At 34.0% G+C, this 17493-nt stretch overlaps 1 protein-coding gene across 1 annotated transcript; it reads right to left on the reverse strand.

Moving 5' to 3' along the window:
• Positions 1-676: 676 nt before the first annotated feature.
• Positions 677-13325, reverse strand: LOC129739450 (uncharacterized). Its single transcript, XM_055730903.1, has 2 exons — positions 13020-13325; positions 677-3379 (listed from the first exon to the last, which is right to left on the reverse strand). The coding sequence occupies exons 1-2, from the start codon at positions 13041-13043 to the stop codon at positions 884-886; spliced, it is 2520 nt and encodes an 839-aa protein (XP_055586878.1). The 5' UTR covers positions 13044-13325; the 3' UTR covers positions 677-883.
• Between the last annotated feature and the right edge of the window lie 4168 nt (positions 13326-17493).

The raw sequence follows: 17493 nt of genomic DNA on the forward strand, positions 1-17493 counted from the left end.
GGTGTCGGATGTCGTCCAAGGTGTCGGATAAGATCGTGGAACACCAGTTTAAGATTAAGCATGATCTCTCACCAAGAACTCAGAAAGACAGTTGCCAATCTTCCTGACGTTTGACGATTTGCCTGATTATTAAGCAACATTCGGTTAACTTTATAAACAACTAAAACGAGATATGCAGCGCCAAAAAAAATGTAGGCAAAGCTACTCATAAATTCTGTATAGAGAGAATCAATTCGGGAAACTAAAAAAAAAATAGTATGATTGACAATTTTGATAGTTAGTGGCATTTCTTAAAAATATTTTAGGAAAAATTGCTACTCTTTTCCATTTATAGGTTTAAAAGTTCTACGGAATACGGAAGGTAAACAAAAGTCTCTCACCATGGTTTTTCCCCATTCTCTTCCCCTTCACTTGTTTTTCTACACTCATCAGAGCAAACCACACAAGCGCACCAAAAGCATAAAGTAGTCGTCGTTTTATCTTTGGAGTTTTTTGTTTTGTTCGTAACTAATTAAACACTAACACTGCTAACACTGGAGTGAAGGAGCGATAGAAGAAGAAAAGGTCAATCTAACTATTCACTACACGTTGGAGGAAAAAAAAGTGAAGGATTTTACCTATATTCAGATGGAAACTGATTGTTCCTAGTCAATCAGATTTTAACACCGTTCTATTGTTGAAAAAAAAAAGAATGTTCAATAACACAGTCCTTTCAAGATCGGAGTGACGGTTTCCACGGGCAACCGCTCACACAGCCTACTGCCTACATCTAACACGGTACGTAAACACTAACTAATCGGGTAATTCGCTTCGGGAGAGGAAAAACAAAAATTAGCGGTAATCGGAACAAAATCACTACTAACCTAATTCTAGAAGAGTCGAGCTACTCCTCGCCCAAAATTTGTACACTCCTCACCGGTTTCTTGCTGTAGCCGGGCGTCGTAGTCGGGGGACTCTGCTGGTGGACGGCTCGATGGACCGATCCGGCTGAGATCAGATTCGGGCCGGCTCCCGGAGGGAATCCGCGTTGCTGTGACGGGAGACCACCTGGAATACCACCTGGGTAACCTCCTCCGGGACTGAGTGCTGAGATTGCTGGGGAAGCTCCGAAGGCCGCTTCCGATTGGATTGCCAGCATCAGCATTCGGTACAGCAGGTCTTCACGGACGTTTCCGGGGAGGAGATCGGCTTGCGTTGGTTGTTCAGCGCCGGCTCCGGCGAGGTATTCCGGTTCCGGTCTTTGTACGTATTGGCGCCTTCGGGGCGCCAATCGAGACAATTCGTAGGCGGCTTGTGGAGGAGCTTCCTGTTGGGCTGCGTTTTGTTGGTATTCGGCAGGTGATTGCTGCTGAGAGTTACGTTCGCTGTATTGGCGATTGCCGGTTGAGGGACTATAGAGAGGATTCTGGTAGCGCGGATCGTAGTAGCCGGCGCCCTGTTGGAAGGCATTGTAGAACGGTGGTCGAGGGATTTGAGCAGCGAATCCACCCTGGTAGGGGTTTGGCACAAATGGAGGAGCCAGCGAAGGACCACCGTAGTAGGGATTGCTGTAACCTCCAAATCGAAGAGCCTGTTGCTGTTGGAGCTGTTGGTGTCGGAAGATAAGCAGCTGTAGAATACGCTCGAAGTCTCGGGTGGTCAGAGGGCGATCCGGGAAGTCGTAATACGGACTGGATGCCTGCGATTGGTACTGGTTTCGGTAGGGATTAAAGCCGTACGACTGAGGGAACGATTGCTGAGGGTAGCTGTGTCCGTTGGGGATCGTATTTGCGGCTGGTGCTTCCCGTTGAGTTTCTGTGTAAGCAGCCGAGGGTGGAGGACCTTGAGGTCTTCGCTGCTGACGGTAAGCAATACTGTTGACATCGTCATCTTGGGGATAGTTTTCTGGAACAATTGGCAGTCCTCTGGTGGATGACTCCCTCAAGTAAGGGTTTTCATGGACCGGGAAGGCTCTAGCTTGAGGAGGAATGCCTAATGGAACGCGGTAGCGTTCCTGCCGATCTGCAGCCGGTACAAACCTGTAGTTCTCTCTTGGACGAAACTCGACAGGTCGTGGTCGATAAACTCTTCGTTCGTCTTCGGCTGCTTCTGCAATCTCCCGATTACTATTCGCCGGTATTTGGACAACCGACCCAGGTGAATCGGTAACGTAGCTTGTTTCCGATGAAGGTTCTGTAGCTGGTTCATAAACTACCGGAGCTGGTTCTGGCTTAGTTCGCGCCTGCTTAGCATAGCTTCTCTCAGTGGTTGTCGTTGGTCGTTCACTGGTCAACATGTTTTGAATGTGAGCTGCTCGTTGGCGAGCTGCCAGTACAACTGCTGGAATTCGTGGCGTTGGAGTCGTCGTATAAATCGGCCTCAGCTCCGGTGGTGTGGCTGCAAATATATTCGCTATCTCCTCTCCCGCCGACTGTCCATAAACAACCTGCTGTTGAGCTTCGATATCATCATCCTGATCCTGAGGGAGTTGTCTTCGCAAAAAGTTCCCCCTCACATTCTTCCTTTCCGTCTCCTTCCTTTGAGGAGCACTCTTTGCATAAATCTTCGTAATGTGTTCACTCTCAGCTTTCTCCGGTCGAACCAGCTGTTCAAGCGTCTTCGGCATCAAAGGAATGGGCGTAGGTCTTATGATCAACAAAGGCTTCGGCGTCTGAACCGTAGCACTGTGACTGGAGGCCGTTGTCTGTTCCGAAAACGCCGTAGTCTCCGTCATTTTACTTGTCGTTTTTTCAGTAGTCAACCCATTAGATCGCTTCCTCGGAATCGTTTGAATAACACTCGTTTTCTGCGGCATCACCGTACTCCCATGATACGACGGAGGCCGTCTCGTCGTCGGCATCCCAATGTAACTCCTATTGAACTTAGCTGGAATATGAACCACTTCTTCCGTCACCGGAGCAGCCGTTCCCTTCAACCCGGTACTGTTGTGTGCATTGTACGAAACCCTCTGAATCTCCCCATTTTCATCAATATACCCATACGTACCCTTAATATTTCCCAGCACATCCCTACTTTCAATCTTAAAGGTTCCATCCTCCGCTTCATACCCTACCGTATAAGATCCATCGCTATTGAACTTCCTAATCTGCTTGATGATCTCCAACTTCTTGGGATCTTTCGTTTCGGCTTCAGCCAAATCAGCCTTCTCACTGGTCACGCTCTCTGCCACTCCCTGATCCATCTCTTCAAGCTCCCGGTCCAGTAGCGATGGCATTTGCGTTACCGTTGCCTCCGCCATCAGGGTCGTCGAAGTTTGTTGCGTAGATTCCTGCATCGGGTCGTCCGAAGTCGTTGTCGCTACCGTAATAGCTCCGACCGGGCCCGGTTCCAGACCGGTGCCGGCCGCCAGCATCAGGAAGATGATCAACCGGGTTGATATCTGGAATGGAGTCAAGACAGAAGAAGGATAGTTGGGGAGTAGATGTTTTTTTAATGGTTTAAAAAAATAAATAGTACGAAAAATTTATAATGCGATTGAGGTGGCTGAAAAAAAAGATGGCTTATCAGACTTGAATGAGAGTGCTAGCATGCATAAGTTTGATAAAATTTGAGAAAAAAATGATAGTTGAAAATGTTGTTGAGATTATCTCAAAATGTTTATCATTTTACAATCCAAATAATTTTGATATTAATACATTACTTATTGTCAAAGTGTTCAGCATTTTTTATGACTAAATCCAGTACAAAATCTAGATTAAATCACTCAGAACAAATTCCCATGCAATAGAGAAAAACACAGTGATCAATATCATAAAAACATTAAAATCACTGCTTCGTATATAACGAATAACAGTTCTTATGAATGTTTAAGTATTACGTGATATTTTTAAAACCTATCAAAAATGGATTGATTTTTATTTTCATTTGTTCACAAAACACTGGAAGTTAACATTACAAAATCAATCAAAATTATTTGAAGAACTTGCAATATTAAACTTTCATTTAAGTAACAAAAGATTGTTGTTCTTCGCGTTTTACGATGATGCGGCATGCACTGATGTATGAGAAAAAAAAGGCAAACCTTGTTAAATTAAAACACAACATGAATTAAAGCAGTTGAGTATATAGAAGCCCATCTCTGGATTGCATTTAAAAGCTCTTTTGAGGTTAATCACTGAGGAAAACCTTTTCGAACGCTAATCAAAACAGTCTGAAAATTTATAAATTCTCAGAAATGTGTCTTCCAGATTCTGTTGCTTAAAAAAATCTGCAAAATGTAAAATGCGCTATTGTTTCGATAATGAACTAATTTGCAATGAGAACTTACTAAGTTACTTGAATTCCTTCTATTGTTTCTTTTTTCGAGTCCTCAGATTCAGAATGAAAAATTTATATTCTACCTTGGTATAAAGATTGATTACTCGAAATTTTGAATTCTATTGGATTGTTCGATAGGAAGTTTGGTGGCTTGTATTTTTGTTGAGGTGCATCCAATTGAAAAAAAAAACTCAAAATGTTTTCCAACATTCATATTTTCTCAATCTGTGTTCACCAAATGTCAGAAGATAACAGCTTCTGTACTTATCATCGAAACAGTGCCCAGAATAAAATACATTTATTCTTATCAGATAAAATCAGGGCCTCGTGGACAAATTCACATTGTATTAAATCTCTAGAAGTACGTTCAGAAAACAGAACTTTTATCACATTATTACAAAAACGAAACAGAGTCCTTTTTTCCTTGCTTTAGTTATTGCTGTGGAAAAGCTCCAGAATAACTTCGAATCCAAACTTCAATCAAAGATACTGCTCCGGAAACAAGTCAAACGATTCATGAATCAATAAAAAGCCTTATAAAATTTCCATTTTTTCATCTATATTTCTCCATTTAGATAATTTTTATCAAAAGTTCTACTAAATACAAAGAGGCGATACTGTAAGTGCAGCCTGCCGAAAACTTTTAAAATTCATAGTGGCTCGGTGGTTCAAAAAGTTGTTTACCCCTGAATAAGAAGCGTTTTCCAGAGCGAAAAAATGTGATTTTTTCTTGTTAAGGGAGACTTCATCATCTTCATGGATATTTGATTTTTTTATTCAGGCGCGCTTCAACTATGTTAAAAATCAAATAAATCTCAAAATAAAAGGTGAATTGACTATTTTTAGCGGTTCTACTCCATTTCTCCGAACCCGTTTGCCTTGAATGAAAAATTCTCAGAACTCTAGTCATCAGAAAAACACTTTCCCAGATATTTTTCCCCTGTCAAACCATTTTCAAAATAATTTTCGCCAGAATGAACCATTTCCCAGACAATTTTCACCAGAATTAACCTTTTCCCAAAAATTGTTTTGCTTTAATAACCATGTCCCAGAAAACTGAATATATTTACCTAAACTAGAATAAAATAAAAATGCCACTTAAATTGAGTTCTCTCAATACTCTTATTTTGCGGCAAAGCCATAACTAACGAGGATGAAGGGGCCAGAGTGGTTCAAATCCCCAAAAAGCTGGAAATAAGTCCATTTTTCAAATCAACGAAATTTACTTTTTTCACATAGGATTCAAATCTACGTTATGAAGTAATTAGATATTTTCTAGGACCTTTTATGCACCTTCTATAGAACAAATTTGAACGACAGGAAAAATAGGTTTATTCATTCTTAACTCCAAACGATTAAAATAGCATCTATATCTCAAAAAATTTATGAATATCTATACTGAAGTGATGATAATCTATTTTACAGTTCGAAGATGAACACATCCTTAATATTATGATTAAATATAGAATTCACTTATTTGATTCTATAAAAATTTCAATTTGCTCTGTTTATTGTTCGGAAGCAAAAATATTATTTACTAATAATTTCCAAGACTTTTATGCGTTGCCAAGAAGTTATTTCTCGACCAAAATCACTCAGCATACCTTATATAATCCCGGGTAGTCGAAAATGGGTCTCAGTTTCATTTAACAGCAAGACAGTTTCGACATCCATGACTTGATACTTAAAAAAAAAATTGTTTGACTGATTAAATTATGTAATTAATATTTTTAAATAAGTTGACTGTTTTTGCATTCAAATTAAGCCTAGATTCAACGTTTCATCATTTATCGTCATGTTGATGAAAATAATAAGCAATTTGATGAAAACTATAGCTCAAATGTCAAATTAGTGATAGAGGAAAATCTCTTAGAACCTCCTTTAAAACCTTTGAAATACTAGAGAACGTTTAAAAATCTACTAATCCATTCAAGTAATTCGTAGGAACGCTATTATTTACTTTTTAATACAGTAAATCCCCGATTTTGTCAACTTTGTCAACAACTTTTCAAAAAATATATGGAGATTGGAATAACACAACATTGGTTGTGTTATTCCAATCTCTATATATTTTTCTAAAATTTGAATTTTTTTGAAATCGAGTATACGGTCACACGTTTAAGATACTAATGAAGCTTTCAAAAAAAAATTTATAACTTTATATTTATACGAGCAAGTTCACTGGTGTTAGGAAAAAGTTGTAGAAATTTTGACACTTACGGCCCATTTCGAAAATTTTGCCATACAAAAACATTTTCAAGATCTGTGGCCTTCTATTTTTTTTTACAACACGTGTTGTATTTTCGCATGCTGTGATGCAAAAATAGCAATATTTCTATCACATACGGCAAAATCGGGGATTCACTGTATTTGATTTTTAAAAGGCATACTAAATAGCAGTAAATCAAGGTACCGTTTTCAGGAGTAAGATTGATCACTTTGTTCAATATTTTTCGATTATTCCTTCTGTTATGACGAATGTGGCATGTTTCATATTTTTAAAAACAGTACTGAACTCCCATGAAAGTAAAACATGGTTTCAGGAATTTATGAGAAAACTTTAAATATGAGTTAAATATCGATTTTGTCTTTGTTTAGAATTTGATGCTTTGGGTTAACATTGATCAGTCTCTATTTTGACAGTTTTAACGAGTTTTTTTTATGATAAAGAATACAAAACACCTTCATAATATTTACGAATGCTAGTTTATCAATTACTAAGGCAGTTCGGAACAAACTCAAATGATATAAAATTAATCATGAAACTCTAAAATATTGAACATAACGTTTTCGTTGACTCAAAGATATTAAATTGATATTTTTTGGTCCAATGAATTCTGAGATATACAATGATGAATTTCGTTGTTTCTTGGTTTAGATTTCTTCGCGGTCCAAAAAAATCAACATCGTGGTCCTAAATGTGTTAAGGCCAAACAACAATTAAAATCTAAAGATCGTCAATGATGGTGCATAAATAAAGGGGCTTAATTTTTTAACATTACTCATAAAATTTAAGCTACCAAATCAACTGAAATTGTGCCTTCATTCAATCCCTTGGCTCTCGAGCTATTCCCAAGAAATGATTCTACCGTTAAACTGAAAAATTTCTTAATCCCAAAAGTTATTTAAAAATTAACGAACATGTCGAAAAATTGGCTCGCCTCCGGCGGAATTTAGTTCTTAATCTCGTTAAGCCTAATACATTTCATTTAAAGACACTTTTTTGAAACTATGAATTGAAAAATTGAGTTGTAATTCCAACAAACTGTTGTTTTGAAATTCAAATTTTGACACTCAAAAACCTCATCTCTTCTCTAAATTGAGTTTTCTTCAAGAAGTGGATCTAAATAAGATCATAATTTTCAACCAGAATTTCAACTTCAAAATTTATTCATCAATCACAAATTGAACACTTTAACAGGCTGGAAGCCATGTGCCAGGCTTTGATTACTCACGATAGTCATAAGACACATTCCACGCGCTTGTACCGCTCAAAAGTGATTTTTATCCGTTCACGTATCAAAAAATCTCAAAATTGTCTATAATTTTGATAATTCAAATCACACGAAACCAACGAAAAAAGAGAAAAAAGTTTTTTTACACATGTGTTAGATGATTTTGAAAATCAGTTTTTTTGATGAAAAAGTGGTGTTTTTGACAACTTTTACAAAATCATTAATTTTAATATATGGATGATTTTTTTTCGGAAATATTTTTAGTATGTTCAGAAGCCAAAAAACACGGCTTCATTTTGTAGAAAAAAGAATTTGTTTATATCCAATATAGTTGGTTTGAAAAGCGAACAAAAACAGTCGCAAATGAGTGAATTCACGTCACAAAAAAAGGGAAGTTTTTAATTTTACGAGAAAACTCTGACTTTTTTTTAAATAAAAAAAAATTAGATTTTCTTCAAAAATGATAAGAAGATTCTGAAACACTAAAATTTATAGAAATCGGTTAGAATCTAGCTGAGTTACAACAGCGCGAATGAGTGAATTCACGTCACAAAATTTGATTTTTCGTTAAATTTTATATGAAAATGTTCTCTGAAAGCTGTTTTGACCCTCCAGATGGTCGGATTTTGACAAATCGAGCTTTATTTAGTTGATTTTTTTAATAAGTTCATTATTTTCAAATAAAAATGCAAAAAGATTGAAAAAAAATAAGAAAAATATTTTTTGGTGAATCTTTAAATAAAGACAGTAGTTATTTTAACATATGATCCCTCAATATGTTGCTTTTCAAGTGTCAATCAAAAGAAGGAAAAGTTAGGTGCAGATACTAAAAATTTATGATTGTAAAAGTCGGAACAACAAAATATCGTTTTTGAAAGTCTACATAAAATTTGAAGACTCCAAAGAATGGTTCAGTATAGCCACAGTATAATTTTATATTTCGTGACGTAAATTCAGTCAACTACCCTGTTCTGTTTGAACTGAGTGAATTCACGTCACAATTTCAAATCAGCATAACTTCGTTAATTGTTGTTCAATCGAGAAGTTCTGTACATCAAATTGTGGGTAATTATTTTCTTTACAACTCATTCGAAGACACCTATATACTATTTCCACAGAGAGAACAGGAATTCAAGGATGTATGTACTGAAGTCCGAAATGGTTAATTCTAGCGTGAATTCACGTCACAAAAGTAATTAGTCACAACAAAAACAACTTAAATTTTAAAATGACCAAATTGTATTCATTCTGAAGGAAATTCAATTTGCGACCGTTTGCTAAATTTTTTTTCATTTTCACGTAAATTGGTTGACTTCTAGAACGATAACAGTGCAGAAAAGTCCGGAAAAGCGATTTCACGTTACGGTGGAATGTATTATAAGAATATGCAAAAAAAAAATCCTAAACGTCATATCCATCACTTGATAGCCAATCACTTTGATTTTTTTGTTTCATCAGTTATCAATTCACAAAATTCGTTATCAGTTAAATTTTATAAATTTGTTAAAAAAATTGTTTTTTTTTGTAATCAAATGTTCAAAAACTTATTTTTTACATCTATATATTTAGTATTAATGTTTTAATAAATCCACCAAATTTTATGATTTTACTATTTGGATTTTTGCATTTTTAATTTGTAATAAGAAGGTAGGTATTTTTCGTTCTTTAAATCTAAATTTTTGTGTTAAAAAAAAAATAACTTTCTGCATTTTAAATAAAAAATAACATGGTTCGGTTCACTCATTTTTATTATTTTGAATCATCTTTTTTAAGTCGATTTTAATTTTTTAATTAAATAATCTTAGAAAAGATCGAAAAGTGGTTAGAAGCAGCAACTTAAATTATTAATTGCATACAGCTGTGTTCACTAAATTAGTACTTCTCTGTGCTTCCAATATTTACAACAAAACTTGGAATTCCTTATTCTTAATTTTTATCAGTTTTTTAATGGTTATCCAATTTTATCCATCAATAGAACTCACAAATATTTGAAGTTATTATTGTGAACTTAAAAAAATGAGCCTTTTTTCTAGGCATTTACCACTAGTTGGCTTTCTTCCCTATCATAAATGAGCTTCGTTAATCTTGTATTTTTATACTTAAGAGAAAATGAATAGAAATAAAAATTTTATCACTGACACAATTTAAATAAAAACCCAACATCAATAAGGTAGGGGAGAATGAGGATACTTGATCCCTGGGGATACTTGATTCCTTAGCTATATCTCCAAACTGGAATGTTGTACAAAGATCAAATGTTCTAGAAAAATGTGCCAAATTGAACAAAACAGCAATGGTTGAAGCTCAAAAATTTTTAACAAAATAAGTTTTTGGGTTATTGAACTTTGTTTGAAAAATTTCACAAAATGTGACTTGAAGATCTTTTTTCATCATTTTAAAATGTTCCTAACATGGAAATATTATAACAAAAATATTTATTTCAATACATCAATCTTTCGAGTGTAAAATGAACTTCAAAACACAATATTTTCAAAGCGACGGAAAACTCCCAACTTTTTTAAGAAAAAGTTTTCTAAAATGTTGATTATGGGTATAATTGATCCCCTAGTGTTGGGTACAATTGATCCCCCTTCCAATCGGCATATTCTTCTTCTGAATTGATCGTTATGATTGCTGATTACGAAATTACTAATATTTATTCAAAAACTAATATTTATCAAACAGTTGTCTGGAGAAAAGAGCAAAAATAATTAATTTTCTCTTAATTATAAAAAATAGCGCCTTTAAGTATGCAACGTTATTAGCGTTGAGACCAAGTTATAGAATTTTCTTCTTATGTCTGCTATAAATTGTTAAATGAGAACAAACATGTCCAAAATAGTCAATTAACATTCTATCTTGGGGTTTTGTTTGATTTTTATACAAGGTTAAGGGCTTCCCGAATAAAAGATCCAGTCTTCTTCAAAAGGGGATCAAGTCTCCCCTAACTTCAGAAAAATCGCAATTTTTTTACTCCCACGAAAATGCTTCTAGTTCATCAACGGGTTCAAGTATCGTTCTAATTTTTGGAGCATACAAACTTGAAGTTACAAGCTGTCAGAAAATGTCAAAGACGGCGAGTTGCTAAATTTTTCCAAAAAGATATGGTGAAAATAAGAAAAGGGGATCAAGTATCCCCACTCTCCCCTATATGTTTTGGATGAATCCTCTTAAATTATAAATGGCTTTTAATTTTGTTTCTAATCAAGACATCACATTTCAAATCGCGATAGGAATTTTATGATCAACCTTTCCATTTTAAATGAAAAAAAAATAGATAAACATAAATTACACTGTGTTAAAATGTATTCACGAATCTTTTAGCTGAAAAGTTTGTGTTTTTCAACTTAAGTGATAAATTAAATCTATAAGTAAAATTTTTGAAAACTTTTTCTAATAATATTTTAAGACTAACCTTCGCTATATTGGAATATATATTTTTGATAAATTTTGTTCATAGGGGAAATGTTTAAAAATGGTGAAAAAGATCTTAAAGTCACATTTTGTAGATAATTCAAATTTTTCATCAAAAGTCTCAATAGCACTGAAAACATCTTTTCTTTATTTTCAAAGGAAAAGCATTCTTGTTTTACTTCATTTGGTCCATTCTTCTTGAGCATTAGATTTTTGTAAGAGATTGCAGTAACGACATACAGCATTCTACCCTACTATTCGTATCTCGTAGCATCCACTTCAACGACGAAAATGGACAATTTGGGAATGTTCCAAAATTGTTTCTGTCCAACCTAGTTCCAACTGTCCATTATTAGGTTTAAAAGAAGTAGATTGAAGAAATTTCTTAGGTAAGAAAAAAGAAAAATAAACAAACAATATTTTAACCACCTATTTTGAGACATTGTCATACCGTAAAACAAACAGTGCAAATAAAAAAAAACCCAAAAGAAATTTCATAGACTGGTGCCTTAAAAGAGGGGTAAATCTAAAAAACCAACGTTGCTTTTCTGATAAATTCAACGGAATTTTGCTGTCAGAATTTTTGAATTGAGTCTCAAGTACATTTTCAATTATCTGTGTTGAAGAAAACAGTTAAAAAGAAATAATATTGAACTTAAAGTTATAAAAATTAAAACACATTGAAGCATGTTCAAGCTGATTGGATATTGTTCCGTTCTTTTAGATCACAACATGTCAGTCCTCTGATGTTGAAAGCGCTAATCGGTTGCGTTTGCAGCCTTCAATGATAAAATCTTCCACATGTAGTTTCCGCTCACAATTGCTCCATGCGCGATGAAAGCATAATCACCGTTAAGCACTCGACAGTAAAGTCCTTCATTAAAAGTCCATCTTTGCTCAATTATTACGTTTGGAACATTCATATGTTCAAACTACATTGCATTCCGAAGCAGTTCATTCATAAACCCATAAAAATCATCACCGGATACATCAGCTTCTTATCATCACCACTCTGAAAGGTCACCGTCGTATCTCACCAAAAAAAAAAACGAGAGCACCGCGACGCCATGCTTCCACCCACAAACCACTTTTCCGACCAATTAGCACCCCCAACTAATTTACACAGTCTGTGGCCCAGCGCAATTTGTTCATCGTTTTTCTCCACCATTCGGCGGCAGTTTCACACATTCACTATCAACCCAAACCCAAACTGATTTCAGCCCTCAGCTTAGTTAGGGTGGTTGATTCAACATTAATTGTTCAAACAATGTCGAAAGTCTTCTGCCTACGAACGACGTGGCGCGTCGAACCGGTAAATTTCCAAGACCTCGAGACCCAACAAGACTCACGCCAAGAATTATCAAAACAATCATAATAAACAAAACTCCAACGGATCTCCATCCAAAAAGCCAAAATCCACCCACTCGTTAAAACCCTCACTAAGTATGCCGCACACCACCTGTTTGAGCTGGAAAATCACGAAAAAAAATCTAGTTCAGTTCACTGTTTCACCGGTCGTTTTTTTCACCCACAATCCGATGTTCCAGCCGAACCTTCGGAGGGAAAGATGAATGGGTGCCATTAATTAGCTGTAGGTGGGTGCTCAGCTCACTGTTTTTGGGCAACCTGGAGCCATTATGACCCCCCATCATTCGGTAAAGTGCTCTTGTTCGTCCCGAAACACTTATCACCTGTGGATTCTTGTTTTAACACCCTATGATTTTGTTGTTTTTTTTTTTGGTCGCAGTGGATTCACATATTTTTTCCTCCTTTGATTAAGGTTCAAACTTTCTGATGTTTTGGTCCCGAGCCACTTATTTTAATTAAAGAGTTAAACCCTAAAATTTCACTTAAAAAAAAAAAAGTTTAAAAAACTGAATTCAAACCGCTCACCTTGTGATGAGATACGGATCCCATCTTGATTGCGCGTGTTTCACTGGATGCTGTAGAAGGATTCTTCCCGAGTCACAAAAATCCAAAATTCAACAAATATTGTAAAAAAAATCACCAAATTTGAAAGGGCACTAAGAACACCCCCTACACCTTCTTAAAGGGTGGTTTGTTGCGATAATACGCAATCACAAAAACCGAAAAAGTTCACACGCGATTGCCGTACGCGTCGCCTTATAGTGTAGTTCGTCGCCGTTTGAAAACACGCGCGCACGCCTCAAAGTTCTTGCGCGTCACTCGCGCGTCAAGTTCTCGTCGTCTCGGAGTCGAAAGATGAAATGAGTTTTCTTGGGTGGGTGGTGGGTCGCTATATAGTATTTTCGGTTAGGTTGAGGTCTCTCTCTCTGTTGAGAAGTCTTAACGCGAAGGCCCTCCGAATCAAAGATTATTTAGTTTGGATGCTCTGTGTTTTAGGGTGACGAATTACTTCAGAAGTCACTTCCTTGTTTTGACCACTGTTGATTGTGTAGGTGCCTTAACTCAAGACACCCAAATGGATTTATCAAATTCGTTAAAACTTTTTTTCCGACCACAACAGCAAAGGGTTCAGAATGACGTTAGTTTAGCCGCATTGTTTGGGTTTGGACTTGATGGATTATGTGCTGGGGATGCAATTCCGGAAGTCGGTTTGGAGATAAGTTTATTTTGAGGATTACATTATACCCATTTAGATTGTCACAGTTTGTGTCTACTGGAAATTGATAAAAATTAACCAATATTCACATTTTTGTTGAGTACCGCATCGCCATTACATCCCTAGAACCGAAATGAAATTTCCTTTATTTTGCACATAGATACATTGCGATTACCTTGCGTAAACATACTCTTTTTTATGTTTGGGGATCGACTGATTTTTTAGCAAGCCCGAATTTCCCAGGTAAACATACTAAGAATCAAGTGCAAAGTCTAATTTAGTTGCTAGAAAAACCTCAAAAAAGTGGAGTGGAGTGGAACAGCTCTGGCGGATAATTCATTCAAAAGTATGGTTTAAAAACACATTTTTGTGAGCATGATCTTATGAAATAAAAAAAAACATTTTCATATGTGTAACATATAGCTTCTAACTTCAGCTTTCTCAGGCACACATTTACAGTCTTTTTCCCGAAGCAAATGTTTCGACTTGGTATAACTTTAAAACACATGAATGTCGCTGAATATTGTCTGAAAAGCATATTTGAATCACACTACAAGCTTTTCGAAACTGTAAATTTTGTAAAAATCGATTTCTCAACAAGAGAGTTTTAGGGGAAAAATTTGACCCCTGGCGATATAAATGGATGTACCACATACATTTTTCAAAATCTGCTTATTTTAATTCAAATTTAGCTGGAAATAATAACAAAACCAAGATAAATAATAATAAACTAAACTAAACTAAACTAAACTAAACTAAACTAAACTAAACTAAACTAAACTAAACTAAACTAAACTAAACTAAACTAAACTAAACTAAACTAAACTAAACTAAACTAAACTAAACTAAACTAAACTAAACTAAACTAAACTAAACTAAACTAAACTAAACTAAACTAAACTAAACTAAACTAAACTAAACTATACTAAACTAAACTAAACTAAACTAAACTAAACTAAACTAAACTAAACTATACTAAACTAAACTAAACTAAACTAAACTAAACTAAACTAAACTAAACTAAACTAAACTAAACTAAACTAAACTAAACTAAACTAAACTAAACTAAACTAAACTAAACTAAACTAAACTAAACTAAACTAAACTAAACTAAACTAAACTAAACTAAACTAAACTAAACTAAACTAAACTAAACTAAACTAAACTAAACTAAACTAAACTAAACTAAACTAAACTAAACTAAACTAAACTAAACTAAACTAAACTAAACTAAACTAAACTAAACTAAACTAAACTAAACTAAACTAAACTAAACTAAACTAAACTAAACTAAACTAAACTAAACTAAACTAAACTAAACTAAACTAAACTAAACTAAACTAAACTAAACTAAACTAAACTAAACTAAACTAAACTAAACTAAACTAAACTAAACTAAACTAAACTAAACTAAACTAAACTAAACTAAACTAAACTAAACTAAACTAAACTAAACTAAACTAAACTAAACTAAACTAAACTAAACTAAACTAAACTAAACTAAACTAAACTAAACTAAACTAAACTAAACTAAACTAAACTAAACTAAACTAAACTAAACTAAACTAAACTAAACTAAACTAAACTAAACTAAACTAAACTAAACTAAACTAAACTAAACTAAACTAAACTAAACTAAACTAAACTAAACTAAACTAAACTAAACTAAACTAAACTAAACTAAACTAAACTAAACTAAACTAAACTAAACTAAACTAAACTAAACTAAACTAAACTAAACTAAACTAAACTAAACTAAACTAAACTAAACTAAACTAAACTAAACTAAACTAAACTAAACTAAACTAAACTAAACTAAACTAAACTAAACTAAACTAAACTAAACTAAACTAAACTAAACTAAACTAAACTAAACTAAACTAAACTAAACTAAACTAAACTAAACTAAACTAAACTAAACTAAACTAAACTAAACTAAACTAAACTAAACTAAACTAAACTAAACTAAACTAAACTAAACTAAACTAAACTAAACTAAACTAAACTAAACTAAACTAAACTAAACTAAACTAAACTAAACTAAACTAAACTAAACTAAACTAAACTAAACTAAACTAAACTAAACTAAACTAAACTAAACTAAACTAAACTAAACTAAACTAAACTAAACTAAACTAAACTAAACTAAACTAAACTAAACTAAACTAAACTAAACTAAACTAAACTAAACTAAACTAAACTAAACTAAACTAAACTAAACTAAACTAAACTAAACTAAACTAAACTAAACTAAACTAAACTAAACTAAACTAAACTAAACTAAACTAAACTAAACTAAACTAAACTAAACTAAACTAAACTAAACTAAACTAAACTAAACTAAACTAAACTAAACTAAACTAAACTAAACTAAACTAAACTAAACTAAACTAAACTAAACTAAACTAAACTAAACTAAACTAAACTAAACTAAACTAAACTAAACTAAACTAAACTAAACTAAACTAAACTAAACTAAACTAAACTAAACTAAACTAAACTAAACTAAACTAAACTAAACTAAACTAAACTAAACTAAACTAAACTAAACTAAACTAAACTAAACTAAACTAAACTAAACTAAACTAAACTAAACTAAACTAAACTAAACTAAACTAAACTAAACTAAACTAAACTAAACTAAACTAAACTAAACTAAACTAAACTAAACTAAACTAAACTAAACTGTTTATAATTTTGTATATAACTGGCAAACGATTTAAGCAAATGGAACCAAATTGGGGCAAGGAAGGATATTACGGAAAGAGAATTGTTCTTATGATTATTTGAGACCCCTTCCTTCTTCCAACGGGGAGAAAGGAAAGAGGAAGGGGTGTTTCATGCATAACTCGAGATTTGAAAATTTGGATTTGGATACGAAAAATGCTTCTAGGAGTATTTGGTATCCCTCACTCCTTCAAAGAGGTGAATGAAATAGGAAAGGATGGGGTTTCCTTTATAATTTTCAGTTAAACTGGAATGCTGATCAAGCAAATGGAACCATATTGGCATGTGAGGGTATCTGGATAAGAAAAATGTCTCTATGATAAAATCAAGCCCCAACTTTTTTTCAACTGAAAGGTATAAAGAAGGAAAGGGGCGCTTGCATACAATTTTTTGGTACAACTTGAGTATTAATTGAGCAAATGGAACCAAATTTGGCATCAAAAGGATATTTTAGCACGAAACATATTTCTATGAATATTATACCCCTCCATTCAATGGGGATAACGGAAATTGAGATGGTGTTTCCTTTTAAGTTTATGCATAACTCAAGAATTTACTACGCAAATAAAACCAAATTTGGCATGGGATGGTACTAGAAATATTTCTTGTTGTAATTTTGGCTATTTTTCGGTCTTGGGAGTCAATCAAACAACTTGGCTTTTGAAATGCCCGACGTTTCGACCATTTTTGGTGGCCTTTCTCAAGGGAATTATCTGTCTCACCAAAACCACCAAAAATGATCGAAACGTCGAGCATTTCAAAAGCCAAGTTGTTTGATTGAATCCCAAGACCGAAAAATAGCCAAACTTGCTACAAGTCTTAAATTGTTGATTCCAATAAGATGAATCATAACTATTTATTCAAGTGAAAAGATTATAAATTTTCAAGCGCAATTATAGTTTTGAATATCAAGCTCCAAATATTTCGTCAGTATTCACATCTATATTAAAAGGTTGAAACTAAATTTTCTGCTTAAACCTCTGCTGCATGGACTATGAATCCGTTGATAAAAAAATGATCAACGGAATTAATTTTATTGACCTCCCACTAAGCTAC

The sequence above is a fragment of the Uranotaenia lowii genome, chromosome 1 (assembly GCF_029784155.1).
Source record: "Uranotaenia lowii strain MFRU-FL chromosome 1, ASM2978415v1, whole genome shotgun sequence".
NCBI classification, from domain to species: Eukaryota; Metazoa; Arthropoda; class Insecta; order Diptera; family Culicidae; genus Uranotaenia; species Uranotaenia lowii.